General features: G+C 46.8%; 1 protein-coding gene across 1 annotated transcript in view; it reads left to right on the top strand.

The window, feature by feature from the left end:
* The window catches only part of BMS1 (BMS1 ribosome biogenesis factor), a 138,185-nt gene that overhangs the window by 51,983 nt on the left and 60,333 nt on the right, over positions 1–25,869 (top strand). Inside the window, exons 12-14 of the mRNA XM_085605114.1 lie at positions 237–391; positions 874–955; positions 13,698–13,774. Of these exons, the coding sequence (XP_085461240.1) occupies positions 237–391; positions 874–955; positions 13,698–13,774 (314 nt within the window). The remainder of the gene's footprint in view (positions 1–236; positions 392–873; positions 956–13,697; positions 13,775–25,869) is intronic.

A 25,869-nucleotide genomic window follows, 5' to 3' on the forward strand; every position in this document is an offset into this window, starting at 1 on the left:
GTAGTAAAGATTAAGAAGCATAATTGGAGCCTCTGGTCCTACCATAAGATTTTGGGTGCTTCCCACGAGGCAGTTTCACTCCCTGCCTTCCACTGTGGATGCAAACCCTATGCTTTTGATTTCTTTTTCAGGGAAGCTATGATTCATTATAGTTATTGCCTCCAGCACCTGGGAGTCTTACACTCTTCTGATATCCAAAAAACAGTTCTTTTATGACAACTGTTTTTCCCTTGCAGTGGCTGAGAATGAGGAAGAGGAAGGGGACTCTGATGGGGATCTAGGAGGCCTCTTCCATGTTAGCCGTCCAGACAAAGAGTCCAAGCGAAAAGCCAACGCACTCGATTGCTCCAAATTTCCTGTGGAGAGCGTGCAGGATTGGGATATGGAGGAGGTACTGTACGATGCAGGACGCATATTGTGAATACCTCTTTCTTGCTATCTCACTTACCACCACCCCTCTTCTCTCCTGTAGTATTCTTATCTTTCCCAAAAACTCCTTGCAAACATATCAATTCTTGGATTCCACCCAAGAAAATGAGCCCCATTCACATCTGTAGCCATTACATTTTCCAGTTTATTGGTTTGTGAGTGCTGTACAAATGCAGTCAATCGGTAAGTCAAAGCCAAAAAATATCCAGACATGGATTGTTTGCCAGTGGTACATTGTGATGCATGAATTGAGGGAGATTCCAGTGCAGTTCATATATTTGCTAGTGTCTTCATTCCCTAGGATCAGAATTTGAAAAGATACACAAGCTGCTCCCATGATAATAGCAATGTCACTGCTTACCAGACCATGATCCAGAACTGTGCAATCTTAATGTTATCTCTAAACTGACGAATCGGTAAATAGTCCCTTCCCTTATACCATAGGTTATGAACAGCGTTCGAGACTGTTTTGTAACAGGAAAGTGGGAAGCGGATAAGGATGCAGCCAAACTTTTAGAGGAAGATGGTAAGTTTATTGACTTAAAAGCAACACATTGTCAATTTAATTCTAATTGGTTTTTGAACTGTGACCGATCTTTCACTTAAGTTCAGAATTTACCTAGTCAGCAGATTGTGTGGCATCCGAACTTTATCCACTTTGGCTAAAATATATGGTTTTATGTAAAAAAAAAAATGTTAGATTTGTTTTAATTCTAATTGACTGATGCTTTTCTCTATCAACTATTGAAAAATTGAGGAAGTACCACAGCTGAAACTGTAAAATTTACATGGTGCCTCCTCCTGGCTTGTATGTTTTTTTACTAAAGCAAAGAATTTGTCAATATAATGACCTGAAGCATAGGTTTATAGTTCAAACAATCTCATTCATTCTTCTCCAATGTGCCTTTATTTCAGGACGCTTGCTGCAATAAGCATATTGAAATTTAAATTTTACTGTGAACCAACTAAGATACATTTTGGATTTGACTCTTCACGGCACATCTGGGAAAACACCTATTGCTAACAGTATATCTCAAATTGGCTTCAGGGTCTACACATTTCAACCATTGGCTTTCCTTGGAGCAGCCTCTTTCAGCTATTGGCTAGACATTTTGTCAATCACATCTAGATCCATCCTAGTAGAGTAGTTATCTCGCACATAATGGTATTAGCTGTATACTTTTGTCTCTTCTCGTGTGCTTGCACTCTTAACGCACAAGAATCTACATCTATAGCCCTTCTTGTCTGCTTTTGCTGGCTCCCTCGTGTTTTTCGCTCATCAACCACCTCCCATTCGCCACTCTTTCACATTACTCCCCCCCCCCTCCTTCGTTCTGCATGTGCTCATCATCTCTCCTGCTACTCATTTTGTGTTCCTCTCCTTCCCTTTTTCTCCATGTGATCTAAGTCAGACCCAACCCAACCCTGACCGCCAGTCTCCTGTCTTCCACCTTCCCTCATCTGCTCCTTGTCCGAAAAAATATACCCACTCTCTTGTGTTTCTCTCTTTCCCTGTGTCTCCTCCTCAACCCCAAAGAGCTTAACACCCTCTCTCGTTTTCCCCCCCACCCCTCCTTTAACCTGTGTGGTTTTCTTCTCAGTAGCTTCTGATATGAACCACAATAATAATTGTGGAGGCTACTTTTGTCTGGGATACCACCCTCATTTTTTTTGGGGGGGGGGGGGGGGGGGGGGAATTTATACATTTTAAAAAGGCATAGAAGGTCCTGTGGCAATGGAGACTTCATTATAGCTTTTCCTTTCATTCTGTATTTTAGAAACTAAGGAAGGACTATGACGAAGGTTCTCCTGCTATCGGACCTTTATTTTAAATCGAAATAAAGACAGATCTGACCTTTATTTTAAATCGAAATAAAGACAGGACTGCATCGAATACAAGAGATTATTCCTTAATATTCTTAAGCTGCATCCGTTAAAAAAAAAATAAAGGCAGACCTATTAGCTTTGCCAATGCTGGTCTCGCTTGATTTCATTGTTTACCTGATCCACAAAGGGTAAAATACACATTCATAAATAACATGTATATTTAAGTATTTCACAAAATTCTCCTAACTAGGCCACAACGGTACCAAATATGATCAGATACCTCAAGGCCCTAACGGGCACGGTGTGCTCTATGGAAATGAGCATAACAACAGATTTTGTATCTTCGAGTGTCATTTACAGTTTGAGGCGCACATAGTCTGGAAATAGTGTTGCATGTTGTTGGAGCCAAGTGGTCCTAGTTGGACTTTAAGATTTAATCTGTTTAGATTCAACAAATTGTAGCACATCCAGCTGATATTTTTCAAGCAAATGACAAGGATGTGTGGAGGAGTTCTAGGATAAAGATTCTGTTCAGACAGTTATTTAATTTTAGGAGTAGCTGATGACATTAAGGTGCCCTCCTAATGCACAATGAGCAGGTTATCTGACAGGGTCCATCCTTCCTCCAAACTGCACGAAGGATAGAGCAGGTCAATACAGTACTGGGAAGTGCCACTAATGCACTGTGGAGTCTCATACTTTGTTTAAGCCACGACCCCAGTCAGTGAATCTCCTACACGGAGCGTCCTGGTAACTTTTCATTCGAATTCGTTACAATGTGGGATTATTTTGTAAATCTGATGTCATCTAGCATGTACTGTTGTACACTGTTTTTTTTTTTTTTTTAATGAGTTCAGCCCCTACACCGGAGCTTGTTGTGTATTGGACCTAATACAGAGGCCCATACTGCTGTGCAGTTCACCTGGACTGCGTTTGTCTTTTAAGGTTGACTAAAAGGACCCACCTCAAGATGCTACTATGTCCTTAAATTAGGGCAATCCATAGAGGTTTTACATGCTAACACTGCAACAAGATAAGATTGTAAACCATGGTGGGAAACAATTGAAATCTCATAAGGCTCAGTCGAGTCACCTTTCTCTGTACTGACACAGATCTGATTGCCTTACTCTGTTACCGGTTGTTAATAGCCACCAGCATGCTTGGCAGTAGCCTTCCACATCTGAGGAAAAGTAAAAGAAGCAATAAATCTTGTTTGAGGCCCTTGGGCAGACCAGTCCTCGGACCTCCAGATGATAGTGGCGGCTTCGTCCCGTTATGCTATTTTTAGGTTGGATAGAGCCAATAAGTTTGGCGGGGTAGGGTTATTTACCCTGACTCTTTTACGGTCATGTTTACTCCAGCCCCATTTTCCGAATATGAAGGCCTTTTGTTTAACAGTGAGCTAACCAAACACAATCTTTCAATGGTCGTCTTATTTACCGTACACCACGGCCAAAAGCCTCTTTTATTCAGGCTATAGGTTCTTTCTTGGAGTCCACATTGTTTAAATCAGAATTCATGGTACGAGGTGACTTTAATTTTCACGTGGAGAATAGGATGGATCCTGACTTAGAAGTTTTAGTTGATACCCTGTCGGGCCAGTAGTCGATCAGCTAGTTGGTAGTCCCACTCACTTAGCTGGATGTACACTTGATGGCTTATTTTCAAATTATTCAGCCATGTCTAACCCATCATTACTTCCTTTAATCTAGTTGGACAACATTACAGTTCTCTGGGGAAATTATTCTCTCGGGGGAAAAAAAGCCCCTCCACCAAGGTTTCAAGAAAAGCAGCTGTCTCACGTGCTTGGCATTTGGTCCAAGCTTTGCAACTCAATTCCATCCTCGGTCAAATCCATCCTTGCTGAAACACAGCTAGAAGATACTAACAACATTAATTTAATATCAATAAATTATTCAACCTGGCTAAACACCGATATCCATAAACTGGCCCCTGCATAACTCAAAATCAGGGGCGGCCGGCACGGCTCTTGGGTTGTGGGGGAGGTGCGGGCTGCTTTAAAAACATAAATAAAAGAAAAAACCTCACCTTGCTGCCGGGTCCCGCATCTTCTCTCCTGCTCGCCTGTGTTCGACTCCTGGTCGGAACAGGAAGCAGGCAGCCAGACTCCCACCCATAAGCCAATCACAACGCTGTAATGCAGCGTGCATGGAGAACAGGTAAGTGCGCGTGACTGTTTTGGGCGGCCCGAGAGGGACGACCCAACAGTCATTGCGCACAGTAGTATTCTACCACTCCTCCCCTGCAGTTCCGCCCGCCCCCTCAGTAGGAGGAAAAAATAAAATTATAATAACATTGTTATTATTTTATTTTTTCCTTTCTTTGCTGCTCCTGGCAGTGGGGCAACTTTCCTCCGCCTTAGTGGAGGAGCTGCCACTGCTCAAAATATCTAAGAAAAGGAAGCCTTCAGCACTCTGGATTGGCAACACACTACGAGCCGTTAAGTAGGGATGCCGCAGTCAGGAACGTATTTGGAGGAGAAGAAAAATATAAATTCCTGATTGTGCAATACAAAAAACGTGTTATCAGAAAAATCTGCTTTTTACATCATCAAATCTATTGAATCTGCTCATTTCTCTAACAGAGCCTTCTTTCAAACAGTTACCAAACTTTCTTCACCTGCCACCAGAAACTTGGCAGGCCATATTCAGGATATCTCCCTCGAACATGTGCGCCCCCTCCAGATTATGCAATTAGCGCCTGAACTAGTGGCTACTCATTTAGTTAGGATTGTTTTTTTTTTTTGTAATTCTTTTTATTCGCAAAACAGAAAGTTCAACTCGTTGGTCATTACACATACACAATCACATTTCGTACATTGTGGCAATCACAGATTCTTATACAAAACATATCACTTTAGATGGCCTATTATACATACTGTTGACAGTACAAAGGTCCTCACTGCGTTAGTGGTTTGTCAAGGGAGGGGATCACGGGGGGCTCACACAAGTTTCCACGGTATTCATTCCACTTTGACCAAACTGCCACCCATTTCCGGGGACACCCCCGGGCCACATAAACTGTCTTCTCTTGCAGCATACACCAGTCCATATCTTTTTTCCACTCACTGAGTGTTGGAGGTGTGCACGCTCCCCTTAGGCGTGCTATATTGCGCTTTGCAATCACTTGTCCGAGCGTTGGCCATAATTTGCCCTTTGCTGATAGGTCCATGGGCTCCCAGATGTTCAAGAGGCATCTTTTAATTTCGGGTCGCAAGTCAACCTCCCAGACTGTACGCATACATTCATGCACCCGCTTCCAGTATACCTGTATTATAGGGCACTCCCAAATTATGTGAAGATACGTCCCCACCTCCCCACACTGTCTCCTACATAGCCCGTCTGTACTCCTCCCCATCAATACTAGCCGTTTACCCGAAACATAGACTCGGTGCAGTATTTTTAGTTGTATCAGTCTCAGTTTCGCCGATATCGCTACTTCTTTGGGGGAGGAAAGAGCCTCTCTCCATTCCTCGTCCTCAATCTCCACACCGTCGGCCCCCCATTTCCTTCTAAGTGCCAACAAGGGGTCTGGGGTGTGGTTTATGAGTTTTTTATATGTGAGGGAGATAGCTTTTTCGGGTAGAAGACCGTCAAGCAGCCTGTCCTCAAGGGGGGAGGACTCCAGGAGTGCTGTACCGGGTGGAATGTTGGACTGGAGTGAGTGTCTGATCTGCATGTACCGAAAGTACTCCGTTTGCGCTAAGTCGTAGGTTTGCTGTAGTGAGGCAAAAGTCACCATCCCCGTGGGCCCCCATAGATCCTTTATACAGGAGATCCCTATCACATCCCAGTTACGGAACCCTTTTGTACGCACCAACGTACCCAGCTTTTCGGAGACCCAGAGTGGGGTGGCCAAAGTAAGTTTGTTAGCCCATCCCAGGTTGCCGCCCACAATATGCCAAAGCTGGACCGAGTGTTTTGTAGGGCCTGTGAGTGGGTATTTATTTGGTTTAGAGTAGAGCGCCACCTCAAAATTCCCCCCCCCCCCCCCCCCTCCGGGAGGAGCCACCTGTCCATGCCATATTCAGGGTCATTTCCGCCACTGTACGTGCCTTGGTTTATGGCTGAGAGATGTGCCGCCCAATAATATTTCCGAATGTCTTGAAGTGCTATACCTCCATCGTACCACCCAATGTGAGTTTTCGCAGCGATATGCGCTGTGTTCCAGCCCATAGTAGCTCTCTCTGAGTGGCCTCGATATCTGCAAAGTACTTTAGCGGGACTAAATCTAGGTAATTTTGCAAGGCATATAAGAAATGCGGCAGTGCCATCATTTTGAACAGAGCTGCCCGACCCAGCAGGGACAGTGGGAGCCCCTTCCAAATGGCGGTGTCCCTCTTAAACCTCTGTAGAGGTGGTAGGAGATTCTTCTTGCAGCGAGTCGCCACATCTGTGGAGATAAAGATTCCAAGGTACTTGAACCCCTCCGTGGCCATTTTAATTGGGCAGCCATGCGGTATTGAAGGGGGGGGCCCATGAAGGACGTAGAAGAGTGATTTCCTCCAGTTAATGCTATAGCCCGGATGCCTCCCGAAACTGGCGTATATATCTAGTGCGACTCTTAGGGATGTAGAAGGGGAGGCGAGGTATAGGAGAATGTCGTCCGCATAGAACGAGATCCGGTCCTCCCACCCATCCATCCATCTAAGCCCCCGAAGTGAGAGATCTTGTCGTACCCAGGCCGCGAGAGGCTCCAGGGAGAGGGCGAAGAGCAAGGGCGAGAGGGGGCAACCCTGGCGTGTTCCCCTCTCCAGAGTAAAGACCTCTGAGATCTTGTTATTTACTACCACCTGGGCTAGTGGCTCAGTGTAGAGGAGGCTTACCCACCCGATGAAATTAGGACCGAAGCCCATCTTTTTGAGGACCGCCATCATATAGGGCCACTCGAGCGTGTTGAATGCCATAGCGGCATCCAATGATACGACAACCGCGTCTTCCTGGATCGTATGGCTGTGTCCCAACACTCCGTGGAGTCTTCGTAAGTTGAGCGCTGTATTTCGGTGCGGCATAAAGCCTGACTGATCTAGGTGGATCAGTTTGGTGATGATCGGCTTGATCCTATTTGCCAGGAGCTTCGCCAGGATTTTGGGTTCAGCGTTCAGTAACGATATTGGCCTATAGGAGGCGCACAGCTCTCTAGGTCTCCCTTCTTTAGGGATGGCCACCAGTGTGGCGATACGCTGGTCCCTCGGCAGCCTCCCCAGCGCTTTACTGTCCTCGAACATATTCTTAAGGTGTGGGCCCAGGCAGTCTGGTTTGAGCTTTTACAACTCAATAGGGAGACCATTGGGTCCTAGAGCTTTCCCAGGCCAGAGGTCCTTGATTGCCTTGGTCAGTTCTTCCAAGGTGAGTACACCTTCCAAAGTCTCCCGATAACTGAACTCTTGTTAATCTTTGTCACATCTTTGGCATCTTTAGTGAAATCCTTTGGGCTGTTGTTAGTGTCCTACGCTGACGACACCCAGATCGTTGTTTTTCTTTCTAGCAAGTGCCCAGACATGTGTGACATCTTTCAAAACTGTATGAGCTTAGTGAGCCAATGGATGGACAACTGTCTTAAAATAAACTCCTCGAAGACAGAAGTTATCCTATTTGGCAATAACACCTCTTTCTGGTCCCCTTCTTGGTGGCCAGCTGAATGAGGCTCTCTCCTAATTCCGGTTAAAGAAGTAAAAAACCTTGGTGTCCTGATCGATGACAGACTTACCTTCAGGGCACAAGTCAATAAGGTAATTTCTGCTTCTATTTACACCTTACACATCCTCAGTAAAATCGAGCAGTTACTACCTTTTGACTTGCTGAAAATAGGTGTCATAGCCCTCATGTTATCCAGAGTAGATTACTGTACCGAGTTGTACCAAAACCTTCCAGAAAATTCACTATATAACTTAAAGATCCCTCAAGCCTTGGCTGCTTGGATGCTGTTGAAGGTCCCCTGATTTCATTCTGCCTCAGCGGCTATTAACGGCTTACATTTGTTTCCTATGAGGAGGCCCATTGTCTTTAAGGCACTGTGCATCGCATACAAACCTCTCCATGGCTCGGGTCCAACATCTTTGAGGGAACAATTCAGATGGTATGTGCCAGGCAGGACTCTCCGCTCAAGCTCAGCAAGTACTGTGGTAGTCCCTTCCTACAAAATTTTCTCCTGGGGAGGTAGGAGCTTTGTTGTCTGTACTACGCAGAATTGGAATCTACTTCCTCTTCAATTGAAAACCGGCTCGGTCCCTGCACATGTCCCAAAGTCTCTAAAACCCGACTTTTCAGTCAAAAGAAACTGTAGCTGGTTACTAACTTCTGTCACTTTGCATCAAGACGCCTCCGGGCATTTGTTTACGCGTTACAAAAACTCAGATCAAATCTCTATATGAGTGTCCTATTAAGTCAGACGGGCCTGATAATAGAATTCCTACAAGCCTAGTTACTTCTAAGTTGTGGTGTTTAACAGGGATTTCAGTTGTTGAAAGTAGTCTGAACTCTAGGTTAAACACCAGAGTTAAATGTTTGAAACAGCATGGTAACAACAATTCCTGCATGTTAATCCCTACAAACTTGTAATCCCACGTTATTTCCCTAACCCTGGATTTACTACTGCCCCCTGCAAAGAAAACTCTGAAGGTGGATAAATAACAGGGATTAATATTACTTTTAATGAAGGCCCTAGGGCTTGTGCCCCTTGTGGCTTTCACAGGCTTGGGTGATTAGGTCTTTTAATCCAGTTTCACCTTCTCTGAAGGTTTGAACTGAGGAGTTCCCAAAGTCTCTAATTTTATTGATGTGCAGGACATAGAGTGTGAGAAAGTGCCTCTTTTTGCATGGTTCGCCCCCTCTTTTTACCTGATTTTATTGTGGTTACAGTTATAACAACCTGGTTCCCTGTGCCAGTGCTTCTTCCCTAAAAACAAATCCCCAATTGGTACTTCAACCTCTGTAAGTCCCTAGTAAATGTACCCTGAGTATCTTGGCCCTGGGCGTAGAAATGGGTCCACTGGGACCATGCCACTGCCCTTGCAGCTTGCATGCCCCTGTGAGGGAGAAAACTGTCGACATGGCACCTTGCCAGGGTGCCATGCCAACCAGCGCTCCCTTAAGGCATAGGTAGGTCAACCCTCTAGCAGGCCTCACAGCCCTAAGGCAGGGTGCACTCTACCACAGGTGAGGGTATATCTGCAGGAGCAGATATGCCCCTACAATATTGGGGTCAGGGAAGCCATAGAGAGAACATGGCCTGGAAAATCAACAACTCGAGTTCCACAGCACCAAGATGGCTTCACTGAATGCAGGAGTGTTTGGGACCAAACTACTCCTTTCAATAAAATCACAATAAATCCACACTGATGTCTGTGTGGGATTTATGGTACCATGTACACAGAGGGCAACTCATAGGTGCCCCCTGAAAACCTACCATCCATGGTGTGTTCTCTAACTGGCTGTAGGCAGCCAGCCAACTTAGACAGACTGAAACAGTGCACATCCTGGGCAGAGGTGTCACACCTCCTCCCCTAGGATGGGCCAGTGCTCGAAGAGGGAAGTTTCAAAGGATTGCTGCCTTTGTAATACAACCCCAGCCTCTGCTGCTAGCAGCAGATGGCAGCCCCTTGTTTACACCCCCACTTTGGGCGAGTAAACCAGCTGGAAAACTTAGAAGAATAGGAGGTGTGCCCACCTCTGCTAACTGCACACCTAAGATGGAGGAAGCGCTGTGAAGCACATCTTTCAGTCCCCGCTATCTTGAAGATAGGAAGACCTCTCCAGTCAGGGCTAGTTCTATGCCTCCTCCCATAGGACGGTGGCATGATAGAGGATTTAGTCACTCTAGGTAAGGTACCCATTGGCGCTACCTGCTACTCCCCTAAAACCGCCCATAAAGCTAATGTTTAGTTGATTCCCCAGACCTAGAAACTACATCTGCGATGACCCAAGAAGTAAGAAGACAACCCTGCAGAGAAGACTGAAGACAACAAATGACTTGGCCCCAGCCCTACCTCCCTGTCTCTAGCTTCTGCGAACCTTTGACCAGTCTTGCAGCCAGCGACCTCTGAAAACCCTGGGAGGATGCTACCTCGAAAAAGATTCTAATCTCCCTTGGACACTGGACCTGTCCAAGAAGAAACCAGCTCCAATGTCCCCGAATCCAGGCGGATCTGCGTCTCTGGCCCACTCTGCACCCGACACCCGCGACCCGAGTCTGAGTGGCTCACCTGTGAAGTGAAGTCTCCCCAGCAGTCCTGACCTCATGCCCAGCGGTGGCTTACCTCTCCTGATCTCCACAACAGCGTCTGCAGTGTAAATCCAGAGGCTCCCCCTGACTGCGACCCTAGCAGTCCAAGTCGAAAATCACTCCTGCACCTGAAGCCCCTGGGCCTTGGTGAGCTAAACCGACTGTGTCCCTACAACCCCCTATATCTCTACTTACCTCTGCTGTCGTTGGTCTTTAAAAAGCATTGGGTGTCCGTTGTCGAAATTGCACCCTGCATCCGGCTACCCCTGTGCCACTGGTGGTGTATGTTTGGTGCTGCGTTGTGTTGCCCCCCCGTGCGGGTGCTAACCTCCATAGCCTGCTCCCTGCAACAGATTTACTTACCTGCAAGCAGTGTGCCTCCAGGCACCCCTAGTCTCCATTGGAAAGCATTAGGCCGAACTCCGATTTCCACCTCTGCACCTGTGCCCCTGTGCCGCCGGTGGTATAGTTTTGGTACTAACCTGACCCTTGCTCCTTGCTGACTTTTGGTCCTGAAGGCTGGAATTGTAAGGCCCTTACTTACCTGTTTAACCACAATATTGTTTTCCCCATAGAATAAGATTGAACTGTGCTGAATAGTTTCTAAGTGTGGAATTGAAAAGTATTTTTAATTTGGAATGTACTTACCTTATTGCGAAGATTTTGGTCTTAAAATGAAGTACAAACAAAGTAGAATTTTCTAAAATTGTTCTGCTTCTCCTTGAGTTGTGTGTCCATTATTGATCACTGTTGTGCAATAAATGCCCTACACTCCTCTGTGTTAGGCCTAAGGCTGCTCAGCCACACTACCTCTATAGAGCACTTTGGGATTTACATTGAGCTTTGTACACTTTTTGGGAACCCCTGGAAATTGTGCATGGTATAACCACCTAGTGGTTATACCATACAAAGCCAGCTTCCTACAGAGAGAGCATCTTTTTAGAGCTGTATCCTATGAAGGTGTCCTTAAAGGTTTAATCTGTTCACCCCATGTATATACTTGGGTTCATTTGAAAACGCAGTGCATGAGTGTCCTGTGCCCTCCTAACAGGCCTTTTTGGAGAAAAAAACATGCATTCACCCAAGGATACAGGGGCCCATTTCTCCAAGGAGACCTTGTATTTTTGAAGAAGGCTTATCTTCTGTTAATATGCTTGATGAAATTATCATCTTGAACAATTGAATGCTGAGTTGCTAAAGTGAATGGTCATAATGTAGTTCCCCTGCATGCTTACAGTCTGTCACTGAGTTGTCCTACTTTGACCAGCCATTTCATGGCATGTAACACCCCATTGCAAGGTCAGGGTGTCCTAGTATACAGCGATAGATACACTGTAGCATCAACTCCCAGCAAGACTTCATCACAGAAGGGGGTTAAACACCATTACATTTTTAGTCAAAGTACCAGAAGGAAGGGTAGAATTGCCTTGAATAGCATAATCCAAATAAAAAATAATGTAGATTTCTTATAGCACACAAAGTCTAATGTGGTTAGGGAAAGTGTAGGTGAGACCGGAGATGACAGGAATTTAAACAACAAAACCTCCAATTTTTTTTAGTAATGTAAAAGAGAGGTATGAATGAAGAGAAAAAAGCACCAACCACTCCTTACACTTTTACAGACAAAATAGCACAGCCTTAGCTTAAATAGAGCAGTCAGCATTCCCTACTTCCTGGGTGTCTTTGATATTTTCTGAGCCTGGGAAACTATATCAAGATAGCAGCAAAGGTATACTAAAGCCTTTTGAAAAAAATCCCTTTAAAAAGCTCACTCTGACCTATAGGGAAACCAGATATATGTATGCATATAATGCCTACTGGTTGAACACAAGATGGTCTCAAACTACTTTTCCTGTCCATTAATTTCAGGAACCATTCGAGGTAAAACATATCCATATTTAAACAGAAACTCACTGTCTAGTCAGTAGAATAATTCACTGCCCAATTGCATTGTTAATTACATGGTTGCATATAAAGTGGTTAAACAGTTTCCAAATGTATTATAACATAAACCTTTGGGGTCGATTAGGTTGGCGGGCGGATCGCCCTGCCCGTATGGCGGTGGCGATCCGCCCGCCAATCCCCAACGCCCGCCTACCATTTCCCCCGCCACATAACAATGGCGGGGGGACCCCGGCGGACGGAAAGACCGTCCGCCGGTTTTCTGCCGGTCAGACAGGCGACCGGGCGGAAAAGGGCTTCTATATGGTGGCGATGTCTGCAAGACACCGCCATCCATATCCGGATGGGCGGCGGTGCAGGGCTTTCCATGGTGGAGACCCCGCCATGGAAAGCCATGCAGAGTTTGCTTTTGGGGGCCCGTTGCCGGCCCCCAGGGGTTGGGGGTTCACTTGGGGGGGGGGGGGGTATGCACAGCATGCATATATTGCATTGTGGCGGGTGCTGCTTACAGCACCGCCCACCACAATGCAATATATGCGGGATGCCACCGTGGTGGTGGCATCCTCATTTCCATGGCGGGACCGCCGCACCTATGGCGGTCGGTCCCTTTTCCCGCCATCGTAAATGGGCCCCTTTGTTTGTGTATTCTAACCAAATGTTTGGAATCCTCCCATTGATCATCAGTAAAGGTATGGTGAAAAATGGGGCATACGATTATGTATGAGAAAATGGTGCCACGCTCAGTGGCCCTTGTACTCTTAACCTCTGACCTACCATCTTCTCTTTTCTCTTTCTATTGCTATTGTGTAGATATAGGGAAAGAGATTGCGTTATTGAAGCTTTTATGCATGATTCGCCTAGGTGAGCTCCACTCGTGCCTCTCAACCTCTAATATTTTATGGCAATAAAAAATACTCTGGCTTGAAGTCATGAAAAGGCTTTGTTCTTGGTGTGTATGTTTGGTCTTTTGGGTAGATGGTAAAGAGAGACCTGACTGCTTGGTGTTTACCAGTTCCGCTTCACACTACTGCATTCCATTTCAGAAGATTGAGTCTATGTTCGACTATTCTTGTAGTATAGCACAGCATCAAGAAGTCTCAGTGATGTCTAGGCTCTCCTGGTACATACATTTTCTGCCATTCTCTGTTGGCCTAAGCAACAGCCCACACTGGGCCTTCAAATTTGTGTTTAGAGAAACATATCTGCCAGCTGGGAGAGCAGGTTTGCTGGTATGTCAGTTCTGTCATATGTATTGTTGTCATTGTACTGTTTTTTTACTTTCTATATTCTTGTAGAAGAATTATATGGTGACTTTGAAGATCTGGAGACTGGGAATGTGCATAAGGGGAAGTCAGCAGTTCCGGAAGAAGAGGTAGGTCCCACATTGTAAGTGTGAGTACCATGAAGCGTGCCACTCAAATTAGTAGGCTTCTAAAGTGTTTCTGCATCCAAGATGTGCATGACTGACAGAATGTGAACCAACATGTGAGTGAGGTCCTAATTATCGTCATGGTCAAGGTTGAGCACATAGGACATTAAAACACTGGACAATGATGTAGGTTTCATTATTCACATAATTATTAAGGCTAATTGCCTTGTAATTGAGTTTCCATAAACCTTCCTACCTCCTGACTATGGTGCCTAACCACATTACTGATAAGTAGAACACTGCACTGTAGTCTGTGCTTGGTTGAATGTTGTTTTGCTCTGGAACCATTTTTGATGTATTTTGGGGTTGTGTATATTGACCAGAGTGGTGTTCCTATCCTGACATGGATCGATTCACTTAGATCGTTAGTGAAGCGAAGAGGGAGAGAGCCTGTGATCTTATAGGAAGAGTGTTTTTGGTTATGTGTGTGGCCTCTGTAGTAATTGTTTTGGTGTTGTGTGTGGTGAGTAGAGTGAACTTCTCCTATCACAGCTGTCGCGTGTCTGCTCTTACCACTTCAGCCAGATGAAATTGAGTTAGAGTCAAGTTCTTACTTCCTTCCTGAATTTGAAATGATCATGGATATATTGTCTCTTTGTTGGTATGGAATTCCAAAAATGTGCTTTTAGTTCGGAATATGAACTTCCACCAATGCACGTGCTAATCTAGAAAATTGTTCTCAGAGTACCTCTGGAGATTTACTGGAATGAATAATGTACCATTAATTTTGTAACATTACGCTGTATAAAATCGCTATTCAGTAGAAAAAGGTGCAACTGGTGGGTATGGGCTTTTTTTTTGCATATTACCTATGCATGTTATGCTACTGAGGCCTTGTTGTAATTCTTGTGACACTGGTGTTTTTTCAATGTTTGTATGAAAACAACAATGTAGCATTCTCAGCTGCCTGGGAAGTCTTTTTCATTGGACAGCTGGTGTGAAAAGATATTCAATTTTAGAAGTTAAAATAACTTTTTAGGTTTATCAAGAGGCATTCATTTGATAGGTATTGAGTTGTCATTGATCAGATGGCCATTTTCTGTTAGACAAGTCTTTCAATTCCCACAACCAGTTGGTGGAATAGTTATTGTCCTCTAACCTCGGCTCGTGGAGTTGGGTGAAGAAGAATCCATACTGTCCAGGCTCAGGTGCATGGCAAACACTGTGGTAGAGCTGCGAAACATCAGGTGCTGCAGGGCAGAATTGAGATGCTTGAACATAACTATTGTGGGGACCAAAGACTGACATTGCAGAGGGACAGCTGTTCAAGATGGGACTGCTTTAGCAGAACTGAAATCTGATCGGAGAGGTTCTGCATGTATGGAAAGGGATGCATTAGCAGAGCTGTAATGATGGTGCCACTATTTGTTGGATCAGTGCATTTGCAAAGTGTAGGAAAGTGCCCCTTTTTTTAACATGGTCACCCTGACTTTTTGCATAGTGTTTCATGTGATTTCGACTGGAAGCGCACTAGGTCCCTCCTAATCAGGCCCCCAGTGCCAGATCTCTTTTCCAAAACTGTTCAATGGTTTTCCCCAATTGGAAATACCTTTAGCACTCTTTGTAAGTCCCAAGTAAATGGTACCCCCGGTATCTAGGGCCTGAGATACTAAAGAGAGTCCCTACAGCACAAATTGTGCCACCCTGAGAGACCGCTCAACAAACTCTTGCAAGACTGCCATTGCAGGCTGCATGTTTTGGTGCAGACAAAAGTGAAAATACGACATGACACACATCCCTGTGTGCCATGTCCCTAACATAGCGATACAATAGGGGATGATGGACTGAGCGTTTGAGCAAATCAAACACTCACCCCCAGTCAACTGATCTGGGTTTAATCCATCATCATTCTTCAGCTCACTCCACCACCCCAGTTCAGACATGGCCATATGCAAATCAGTTTGACCCTGTGCCTCATGGGAACAGTCCAGCCTGAACTGTCAAGCCATGTCTTCCCTGGACCGGAAACGAGCATCCTGGGACCGGTTTCGGGTTCATAACCCTCATCAACCAGACTATCTTGAATCCAGAGGCAAAGTGAGCAAGGGACCCACGTCTGGGCATACCCTGCCAACTTAGGGAGAACAAAGCAATACAATAGGGGATGATGGATGGAGTGTTTGAGCAAATCAAACGCTCACCCCCAGTCAACTGATCTGGGTTTAATCCATCATCATTCTTTAGCTCACTCCACCACAATGTATGACATTGTTCTGCATTCTGTCCATCAACTGTTGTTTTTGCATTTGTCACCTCGAGTGGGACGGGTACTTCCATGTCCCAATCCTGAAGTCGCACAGGAAGTATCTCCGTTTTACGGTTGGGTCGCAACATTACCAGTTTGCGGTCCTTCCGTTTGGTCTTACTACCGCACCTCGAGTCTTCACGAAGGTGATGGCGGTGGTGGCTGCTCATCTCAGGAGGTCGGGGATTCCGGTTTTCCCCTACCTGGACGACTGGCTTCTGAAGGCAGAGTCCCCAGAGATGGTGCAGCATCATCTGCAGGTAACATCTCAGCTGTTATTCAACTTGGGTTTTTCGATCAATGAGCCCAAATCTCACCTGGTGCCCTCTCAACGCAACCTGTTCATAGGGGCGGTACTGGACACTACTGTGTGTCGGGCATTTCCTCCACCTCAAAGAATTCTCGACATTCAGGAGAAGGTCCCTTTATTCCACAATGGAGCGGTTGTTCCAGTTCTGAAGGTCCTTCGTCTGCTCGGTCTGTTCGCTTCCTACATTCTGTTGGTCAACCATGCACGCTGGCACATGAGGGCGCTCCAGTGGTGCCTCCGCAGGCAGTGTTATCAGCACAATGGAGATCTCAGGGAGTCGATCAGGATCTCCAGAGAAGCTGCGGCGGATCTATCTTGGTGGAGCGTGGGGGGCAATCTGTCTCAAGGAAAGCCCTTCCATCTGCCTCCATCGGTGGCCACAGTGATAACGGATGCCTCCACCTTAGGGTTGGGTGCTCATCTGGGGGATCTGGAGATCAAGGGTCTTTGGTCTCCAGAGGAAAGGTTGCTTCACATCAACCTTCTGGAATTGCGGGCGATTCGTTTGCCACTCAAGGCCTTCGTCCGTTCCCTTTGCGGTCAGTCTGTTCAAGTCCTGACGGACAACACTACCACGATGTGGTATGTCAACAAGCAGGGAGGAGTGGGGTCGCATTGTCTCTGCAGAGAGGCCCTGCGTCTATGGTCCTGGGATCAGGACCATGTTGGCAAATCATCTGGCCGGGGTTCTGAACGTGCGACAGTCTCAGTCGGCAGTTCTCCGCGGACCACAAGTGGAGGCTCCATCTGGAGGTGGTTCGTCACGTCTTTCGGACGTGGGGGACACCTCGGCTGGACCTATTCGCCACCCGCGAGAACGCGCACTGCCCGTCATTTTGCAGTCTCCAGTATCCGATGCAGGGAGCGTTGGGGGACGCGTTTCAGTTGAATTGGGGCTCGCAACTCCTTTATGCGTTTCCTCCCATATCCTTGATTCCTCTGGTTCTGAGGAAGATTCGCCAAGACCGGGCCCAAGTTATATTGGTCGCCCCGGATTGGCCAAGAAGGGTGTGGTACATCGATCTTCTCCACCTCTCCTCGTGCCCTCCGCTCTGTCTCCCTCTGAGGGCAGACCTCCTCTCGCAGTCGGAGGGGCAGGTTCTACACCCCCACCTCCAGAGCTTACACCTTCATGCCTGGAGATTGAACGGGGCAACCCGAGTTCTTTCTCTCTCCCGCCTGATGTGGTGGACGTTATTTTATCGGCCAGGCGACACTCCACCAAGTCCATTTACTCCTACAGGTGGTCTAAGTTTGTTAAATGGTGTGGAGAGAGATCCATTGACCCTTTAAAAGCCCACCTTTCTGATGTGCTTCAGTTTGCTCTTTCCTTGGCTCAGCAGGGCTGTGCTGTGGCCACGGTCAAGGGCTATCTATCAGCCTTATCGGCTTTTCTATGTCTTCCTGATCAACCGTCATTATTTAAATCTCCGATTGTACTAAGGTTTATCAAAGGCCTTACAAACAAGTTTCCTCCTACTCCTTTTGTAATGCCACAGTGGGACCTTAATCTTGTCTTACCTTTTCTGATGGGGTCCCCGTTTGAGCCTCTTCACAGTTGTCCTCTGAGGCTGTTGTCCTTTAAGACTGTCTTTCTTGTAGCCATAACCTCGGCAAGGAGGGTGAGTGAGCTTCAAGCTCTTAGTTCTAAACCCCCTTTTTTAACATTACATGCTGAAAGGATGGTTCTTAGGACCAGGGCTGCTTTCTTGCCTAAAGTAGTTACTCCGTTTCATTTGGGGCAGTCTATTACTCTCCCTGTTTTTTATCCTCCCCCTCATCCTTCCAAAGAGGAGGTAAGGCTTCATCGTCTGGACCCAAAAAGAGCTGTCTGCTTTTACTTGGATAGAACGAAAGACTTTCGTCTGGACGATCAGCTCTTCGTGGGTTATGTTGGAAATTCTAAAGGAAGAGCGGTGCACAAGCGCACTTTATCAAGATGGATCCTCCTTGCCATCAAGATCTGCTATGCCCTGGCTCGTAAGGTTCCTCCTGAGGCTATTAGGGCTCATTCAACTACAGCTAAATCATCTACATCTGCTTTGGCCAGGGGTGTTCCTGTGGCAGATATTTGTAAAGCCGCGACTTGGGCCTCCCTCCATACTTTCGCAAAGCATTATTGCTTGGACTCTGAGATGAGGAGGGAGGACCACTTTGCGCGCTCTGTCTTGCAAGACTTTCTGGTATAGGAAGGTGGACACCCTCCTCCGGGAGTGGGGACTGCTGTGGTAATCTATTCACAAGGTGAGGAATCCATTGGCAGATGTATCCATCAGAAGAACAAGTTACTTACCTTCGGTAACGCTTTTTCTGGTGGATACAGTATCTGTCTGTGGATTCCTCACTGGCCCACCCGCCTCCCCGTTGTCCACCTTTGTATACCTTAAAAGTTGTCTTGCTTGAGATGTTGTTATGCTTTCTGGTACATTGGTAGGAAATGCTTGTTTTATTTAGCTTTCCTTTTGTATATGTTCTATGTATATTTTATGGTATATGGCTGCCCAGAGAGAGAGCGTGAAGACGTGTTTGGTCGCTGCTATAGCACTCTTTGTACTTTAAATTATTTGTATTTTTAAAAACTGTATTGTGTGGGAAAACATAAAATTTTATATTAAAATCGAGGAGCAATTTTAAAAAGCGTTAAATAACTAAGAAACCCGATTTGGGATTGCCGGTTCTCTTCTCGCGGTGACCGCATGCTAGAGCGGACCCGCCGGTGAAGGTTCTCGGTCTAGTTGTTGTGGCCACACGCCTTTAAGAACGACGTGATGGCTTGGCCGCGCAGCATGTTATGAGACAAACTGTTGTGTGTAAGGCTGCCCAGAGAGAGAGCGTGAAGACGTGTTTGGTCGCTGCTATAGCACTCTTTGCACTTTAAATTATTTGTATTTTAAAAACTGTATTGTGTGGGAAAACATTAAATTTTATATTAAAATCGAGGAGCAATTTTAAAAAGCGTTAAATAACTAAGAAACCTGATTTGGGATTGCCGGTTCTCTTCTCGCGGTGACCGCATGCTAGAGCGGACCCGCCGGTGAAGGTTCTTGGTCTAGTTGTTGTGGCCACACGCCTTTAAGAACGACGCGATGGCGTAGCCGCGCAGCGGATGCGCGCCGCTGAAGCGCCGAAGGCGCGCACAAGGCAAGCCCGTCTGTGCCCGTCCGAGCTCCGGCCACGCTCAGCGCCAGGCATGCTGCCCAGCTCGGTAGGAGCATTGAGGGTAATGCGAGGCTTGTGTACTCAAGAAACAAGCTGCTAGAATTGGGAGCAGATGGAGGCAAGAGAGGTAATATTAAATTAGAAGGGACGGCAGGGCTGAAGGCCGATTTTGTAAGGGAGGATGGCTTGAAGTGCGGTCTGCTTAATGTCAGGTCACTACCTAGGCATCATCTGGAGATCCAATTATTGGTGGAATGGAATGACTTGGATGTATTATTCATGACAGAAACATGGACACACGTTGACTCTGACATAGAGCTGGCCATGGCCTGCCCACTTGGGTATAAATCCCTTCATAAACCACGTGTGGGTGGTCGGGGAGGAGGGGTCGGAATTATTTTCAAGGACAGCTGGGACCTCTCACCTCTTGATATTGAGGAACTGGAAGGAATAGAAATCTTGGGCTTTGTAATTAAAGAGCCCAAGGGACAGCTTTTGACTGACCTGGTTGGTTACAGGCCACCTGGAGCTGCCGCCCTTGTATTCCAACGAGGACTCATTGAAATCCTGAGTAACTTGGCTCTGTGACTCTCGAGGCTGCTAGTTGTAGGGGATTTTAACTTATGGCCAAATGAGCTAGTAGATACTGCCTTTCATAATATTGTTCAATCCTGCGAACTTATTAATTTACAGCAGTGGGTGGAGGGATCCACACACAAGGGAGGACATACGTTGGACCTGGTGTTCGTTAATGAACAGTTAATGGGACCTCTTGAAGTCCTACCAGTATGTTGGTCAGACCATTGTCTGATTATTTTCCAGCTGTATAATCTGGGACTGAATAAACTACATCGGAAGACTGATCGAACATTTCAAAGTAGGAACTGGAAAGGCCTTTTAAAGAAAGCACGGACCTCACCGGTTTTTGCATCTATTGAGATATATGATACTGGCAAGACTGTGGAGGAGAATTATACAAATTATTGTAACAATATCAGCTCCCAGTTAGATCGAGTTGCCCCACTAAAGACTCATAAAAAAGTTGGTAGACCGTCAGCCCCTTGGTTTACAGACAGCCTTAGGTCTCTGAAACTTAGCTGCAAACAAGCCGAAAGGAAATGGTGCAGAGAATATACTGAGAGGGATAAGGCCCTCTGGAAGCTAGCCTTAGTGGGATACAGAAAAGAAATCGTGCTAGCAAAGACAGAGTTTTTTGCAAACTGTATCCTGAAGGCACAACACAGCTCTAAGGAAGTCTTTAGGATTGTAGATACTCTGATCAAGCCCGAGTGTGTTAAGAGTGAGATTGTGCCTAGTCAGATACTGTGTGATGGACTGGCCTCCTTTTTTGAGGAGAAGATAAGGAACATTATTAATGATCTTGTTCCAAGACACTCACCTAAGCAATTGTACCCACTGAACCAAGCTGAGAGGGGGACATTACATCTTCTGGATCATTTTGACGCTCTCTCTCTGGGGGACTTTGAAAAATTGGCTATGAGCATCTCCTCGGGATCGCCGCTGGACCCACTACCACATAAAATCTGGAAGGGATTGTCTTCGGAGTTATTTCCGGCATTACAGCAAATCTGTAACCAATCCCTGATGGAGGGCTCAGTACCAGCGTGCTGGAAGCAGGCATCAGTGACGCCGCTGTTAAAAAAGGCGACACTAGACCCAGCATGCATGAAGAACTATAGGCTAATCTCACTATTACCATTCCCAATAAAAATTCTGGAACGAGTGGTTAGTAAAGCACTCTCCCAGTTTCTAGAAAGTAACAACATTCTAGATCGGGTGCAATTTGGATTCCGTCTGGGCCATGGTACGGAGACGGCTCTGGTGACAGTTATGGATGACCTACAAATGCGAGCGGACAGGGGACTGTTGGCCATTCTGATCCTTCTCGACCTGTCCGCCGCATTCGATACGGTGAACCATGGGATCCTTTTGTCCAGACTGGAAGAGGTGGGAGTGACGGGCACTGCTCTTAAGTGGTTTCACTCTTATCTCTCTAATAGACAGCAGGCAATTGCTCTTTCTCCCTTCCGTTCTAACTTTTATAACATACCGCAAGGTGTTCCACAGGGATCGACAATAAGCCCCATCCTTTTTAACATATATATGAGTCCCCTACCTACAATTATAAGATCTCATAACGTTAATTTAGTCAACTACGCAGATGACACTCAGCTTATTTTGTCCTTAGAAGGCGAGCATTCGGTCCCTGTAACAGATTTTCATGCCTGCCTGCAGGACATAGCAACCTGGCTTAGGGAGAACTCCCTCCAATTTAACTGCGAGAAGACTGAGATCCTATATTATGCAACAGGAAGAATCCCTCCTCCGTTTCCTTCTAATTTTTGGCCAATCACGGCTGGCGCATCACTACCTCCTAGCCTTGCTGTGCGCAACCTGGGTGTTATGTTTGATAATAAACTGACGCTGGAGAAGCATGTCAACAAGATAGTTGGGAGCTGTTTCAGCCTGATAAGAGCTCTCCGAAAATTTTTCCCAATGTTTTCATCAGAGGCAAGGATATTGATAGCCCGAAGCACTATTCTCGGTAGACTAGACTACTGTAACGCGCTGCTTCTGAACTCTCCACAGTATCTGATTGAGAGACTGCAGAGAGTACAGACTATGGCTGCAAAGATGACCCTGGGACGACCACGTCGTTCCTCTACTTCGCAGGCCCTTTCGGATCTACACTGGTTGCCAGTCCTCCAGAGAATCCAATTCAAAGCCCTTTGCCTTTTGTTTAAAGCCTTGCATGGACAAGGGCCAAAATCTCTGCATGAAAGATTCAGTTGGTATGTTCCGCCTCGGCTGCTTCGCTCCTCTTCATCAAATCTAGTGAGAGTGCAGAGAGTTAGGAAAGTTAAGTCAGGAGGCCGGGCCTTCTGTATAGCAGCCCCTCGACTCTGGAATACACTCCCACTGGATATCAGACAGACAGACAATCTGACGCAGTTCAGAAAAAGAATCAAAACCTGGCTATATCCTCGGGCCTTCTATCATGCCTCCCGTTAATCCCATCTGACAGGGGCTCTTTTTCACCTTGCATACACTCTAACATAGCGCCAGGTTACCCGTAGGGTGTCAGCAGCGCTTTAGAAGCATCTATAATAATAATAATAATATTGTATACTGTGTATACTTTAAATCTGTCGTTGGTCCACCTGTGCGCCTCGGGGGCACGGAAAAAATGGGTGGAACTGACGTCATCACGCCGACGTGGCTCTTTTATGGCTCCGGTGACGTCATACGGAGTCGCGAGCGGAGCCGATGCATTATGACGTCGTCCACGTCGGCGTAGAGAGCTGGGGAAAAAAGTTCTGTGGAATGCTGGCGCAGGGGATATTCACAAGGTGAGGAATCCACAGCAGATACTGTATCCACCAGAAAAAGCGTTACCGAAGGTAAGTAACTTGTTCTTCTGGTCCAGGGAAGACATGGCTTGGCAGTTCAGGCTGGACTGTTCCCATGAGGCACAGGGTCAGACTGATTTGCATATGGCCATGTCTGAACTGGAGACGTGGAGAAGTGTAGCTCACTGGTTAGAGCAGGCATACCCTGAAGCAGAGGTCAGACCCGGGACCTGGGTTCGATTCCCGACGCGGCAGGGTCTGGAGCCCAATTGTCCACGGACTTGATAATTCTCGCTTCGGTGCCTACTCTAAGCATGAGTTCACACTAGGCAGCTCTGGGCAACTAGCTTGCTTAATCTCCACAACGGCCCCCCCGCGGCGGGATGCCTGGCTTTCACCTTGGGGATGCCCAGTATGGATTATCTCACAGGGAAAAACCAGGACGGGTTCCCAATGCAAGCGCTGGGATGCCCAAGGGTAACCGTGCGCGATATAAAACTCCTAATAATAATAACTTGGGTGGCGGAGTCAGTTAAAGAATGATGATGGATTAAACCCAGATCAGTTGACTGGGGGTGAGTGTTTGATTTGCTCAAACGCTTCGTCCATCATCCCCTTTGGTATCGCTATGTCCCTAACATGTCATGTAATATTTGTAAGTCACACCTACAGCAGGCCTTATGGCCCTAAGGCAGGGTGCATTAAATTACATGAAAGGACATAACTGTGTGAGTAGTTATGCTCCTGTGTTGGTCAGTTCTGTTACTGCCTGTACAAGTCTTCAGGTAAGCCATTTTAAAAGGACACTGGTGACTTTTCAGAGTTTGCCATCTTGGTGATGACAAACTTAGGAACTCTGAGACAGAGTTATGCTTCCTTCCCACAGAAAGGGGTCATATAGGGATTACTACCCTACCCTCACCTAATGCCATGAAATCCAGTATTTAGAGCGAGCCCCTGGCTCCAGAAAAACGTGTCCTGCTGACCTACGAAAAAGAAGAGCAGCAAAAGTACAAATTGAAAAGGGAGCACCTGACTTGGCCCCAACCTACCGGACTGTCTGCTGTTCTAGTCAAATTGCACCAAAGTTGTCTCGTCCTGCAAGCTGTTGTGCCTCCCAAAGCCTGAAAGGACTGCCTGCCTTTAATAAAGACCCCAGGACTCCGGTGACGCAGCAGAGCAGCTCTCCTACATCCTGCAGGCACCCCAGAAGAACCGCAAGGGCTCCAGAACCACCAAAACCCAATGCCACCAAGCACCACTGCACCTGAGATTCTAGCCCACTCCCCACCCCACCCTCCCATGTCAAAGTGGGCAACCTGTGTCAGTGTGGTCTCCAAGCCCTCAAGAGACGAAGTCCGCTTTGGTTTTGCCCCCAACACCACCTGCAGCCTCTGTGTGCAAGACCCCTCAACTGCGAGTGCTGCCGGATGAGTAAACCTGACACCTCTTTACTTGGCTGCCCTTGTTTCAGGAGAAGAGGACCACCCCCCTAGCATCGCAAGACTCTAGCCCACTGGTGGGTTCAACCCAACTGGTCTCCCAGTCCAAACCTTCAGCTACCTTTCCAGCAGACTGATCCCCATTGACTAACATTGGGCACCCAACGCTGTTTTGCAACACTGCACCTGGCCGCCCTAGTGCCGCTGGAGGTGGCCTGCTTGTGCTGCCTTGGACCTTGCCCATAACCACCTTAAGTCCAGGAGATTGGTTTTGTAAGTTACTGCACTGTACTTGAATGCCGTTCTTGTTTTTCCTACCATAGGAAAACATTGCAGATTCTGAAAAATGCACTAAGTGTCAACTTTTGGAAACTTAAAATATTTCTATTTTGCAAAATGTACTTACCTGATTGTATTGATTCTGGTGCCTAAAAATATATAAACATATGTGTTATTTTTATAAATTGGTGTGACTCTACTTATTAAGTCGTGTGCAACATTTATTGATTATTGTGGTATCTACAGATGTCTAACACTCCTCTCTGATAAGCTTAAGGCTGCTCGACCACACTACCCCTGAGAAGAGCACCTTGGGATTGCTAGAGCAAGCCACTGTCCACTTATAAGGGAATACCTGGACTCTTTGCACAATATACCTCAATCTGAAAGAGACTATTAGTTATAGATTCCTTACCTTGGAATTACCCCCAGGCGTCAGCAGTACCCCTGCGTGTCGTTAGGTGGCGTCAGTCGACTCCGCGTTCATCGTGATCGCCAGAGTGACCTTGCAATATCTACTTAGACGCCGCCCCTGCGCGCTGACGTCAGTTCTTTCTTTTTCTGCGCCAGGCAGCGCAGATCTGGAGAGAGCTGTACCCTTGGTCATTTTTTGACTAGTGTTTTTTGACTTTTTGTCGATCTCTTTTTCGAGTCGTTTGACTCCTGGTGCACGCAGGGATGTCACATGGCGGAAGCCTTCAAGCCTTGTGACTCTTGTCACAAGTTGATGTCAGTCACGGATCCGCACCTCGTGTGCCTTTGGTGCCTGAAGCGTGACCACAACCCGAAGTCGTGCTCCGACTGCCTGGCCATAAACCCATGATACTGGCGGAATGGTGCTGGTCGATCTCATGACACCTCCTCCGGCACTGATTCCTTTGACGACGCCTCTGTCGCTGGGCGTGTCCCCGGCCGGCGTAGACCCCAGCCTCCCCTTGTCTTGGACACGGAGCCAGACTGGTGTTGACCGACGCTGATACCGGCGCCGGCTGGTACTTTTGTGCCACTGTTCTCCCCTGGCATTCCCTATTGCCCTTAGTGGGAGCCTGAGGAAGGTGAGGAGGACTGAAAGGGGTCTTTTGACCCTTTGGCAGACCAGCTGGAGGAGCCGGACTAGAGAGAGGAATTGGTGGAAGTCAGTGGTCTGGATACCTCCCCAGACCTTGGCATGCTTTCTCCCCCTACCATCGCCACGGAAGAGGGAGCCTCCTATGCTTTGGTGTTGCGTAGGG

Source organism: Triturus cristatus, chromosome 1_2 (assembly GCF_964204655.1).
Source record: "Triturus cristatus chromosome 1_2, aTriCri1.1, whole genome shotgun sequence".
Taxonomy (NCBI): Eukaryota; Metazoa; Chordata; class Amphibia; order Caudata; family Salamandridae; genus Triturus; species Triturus cristatus.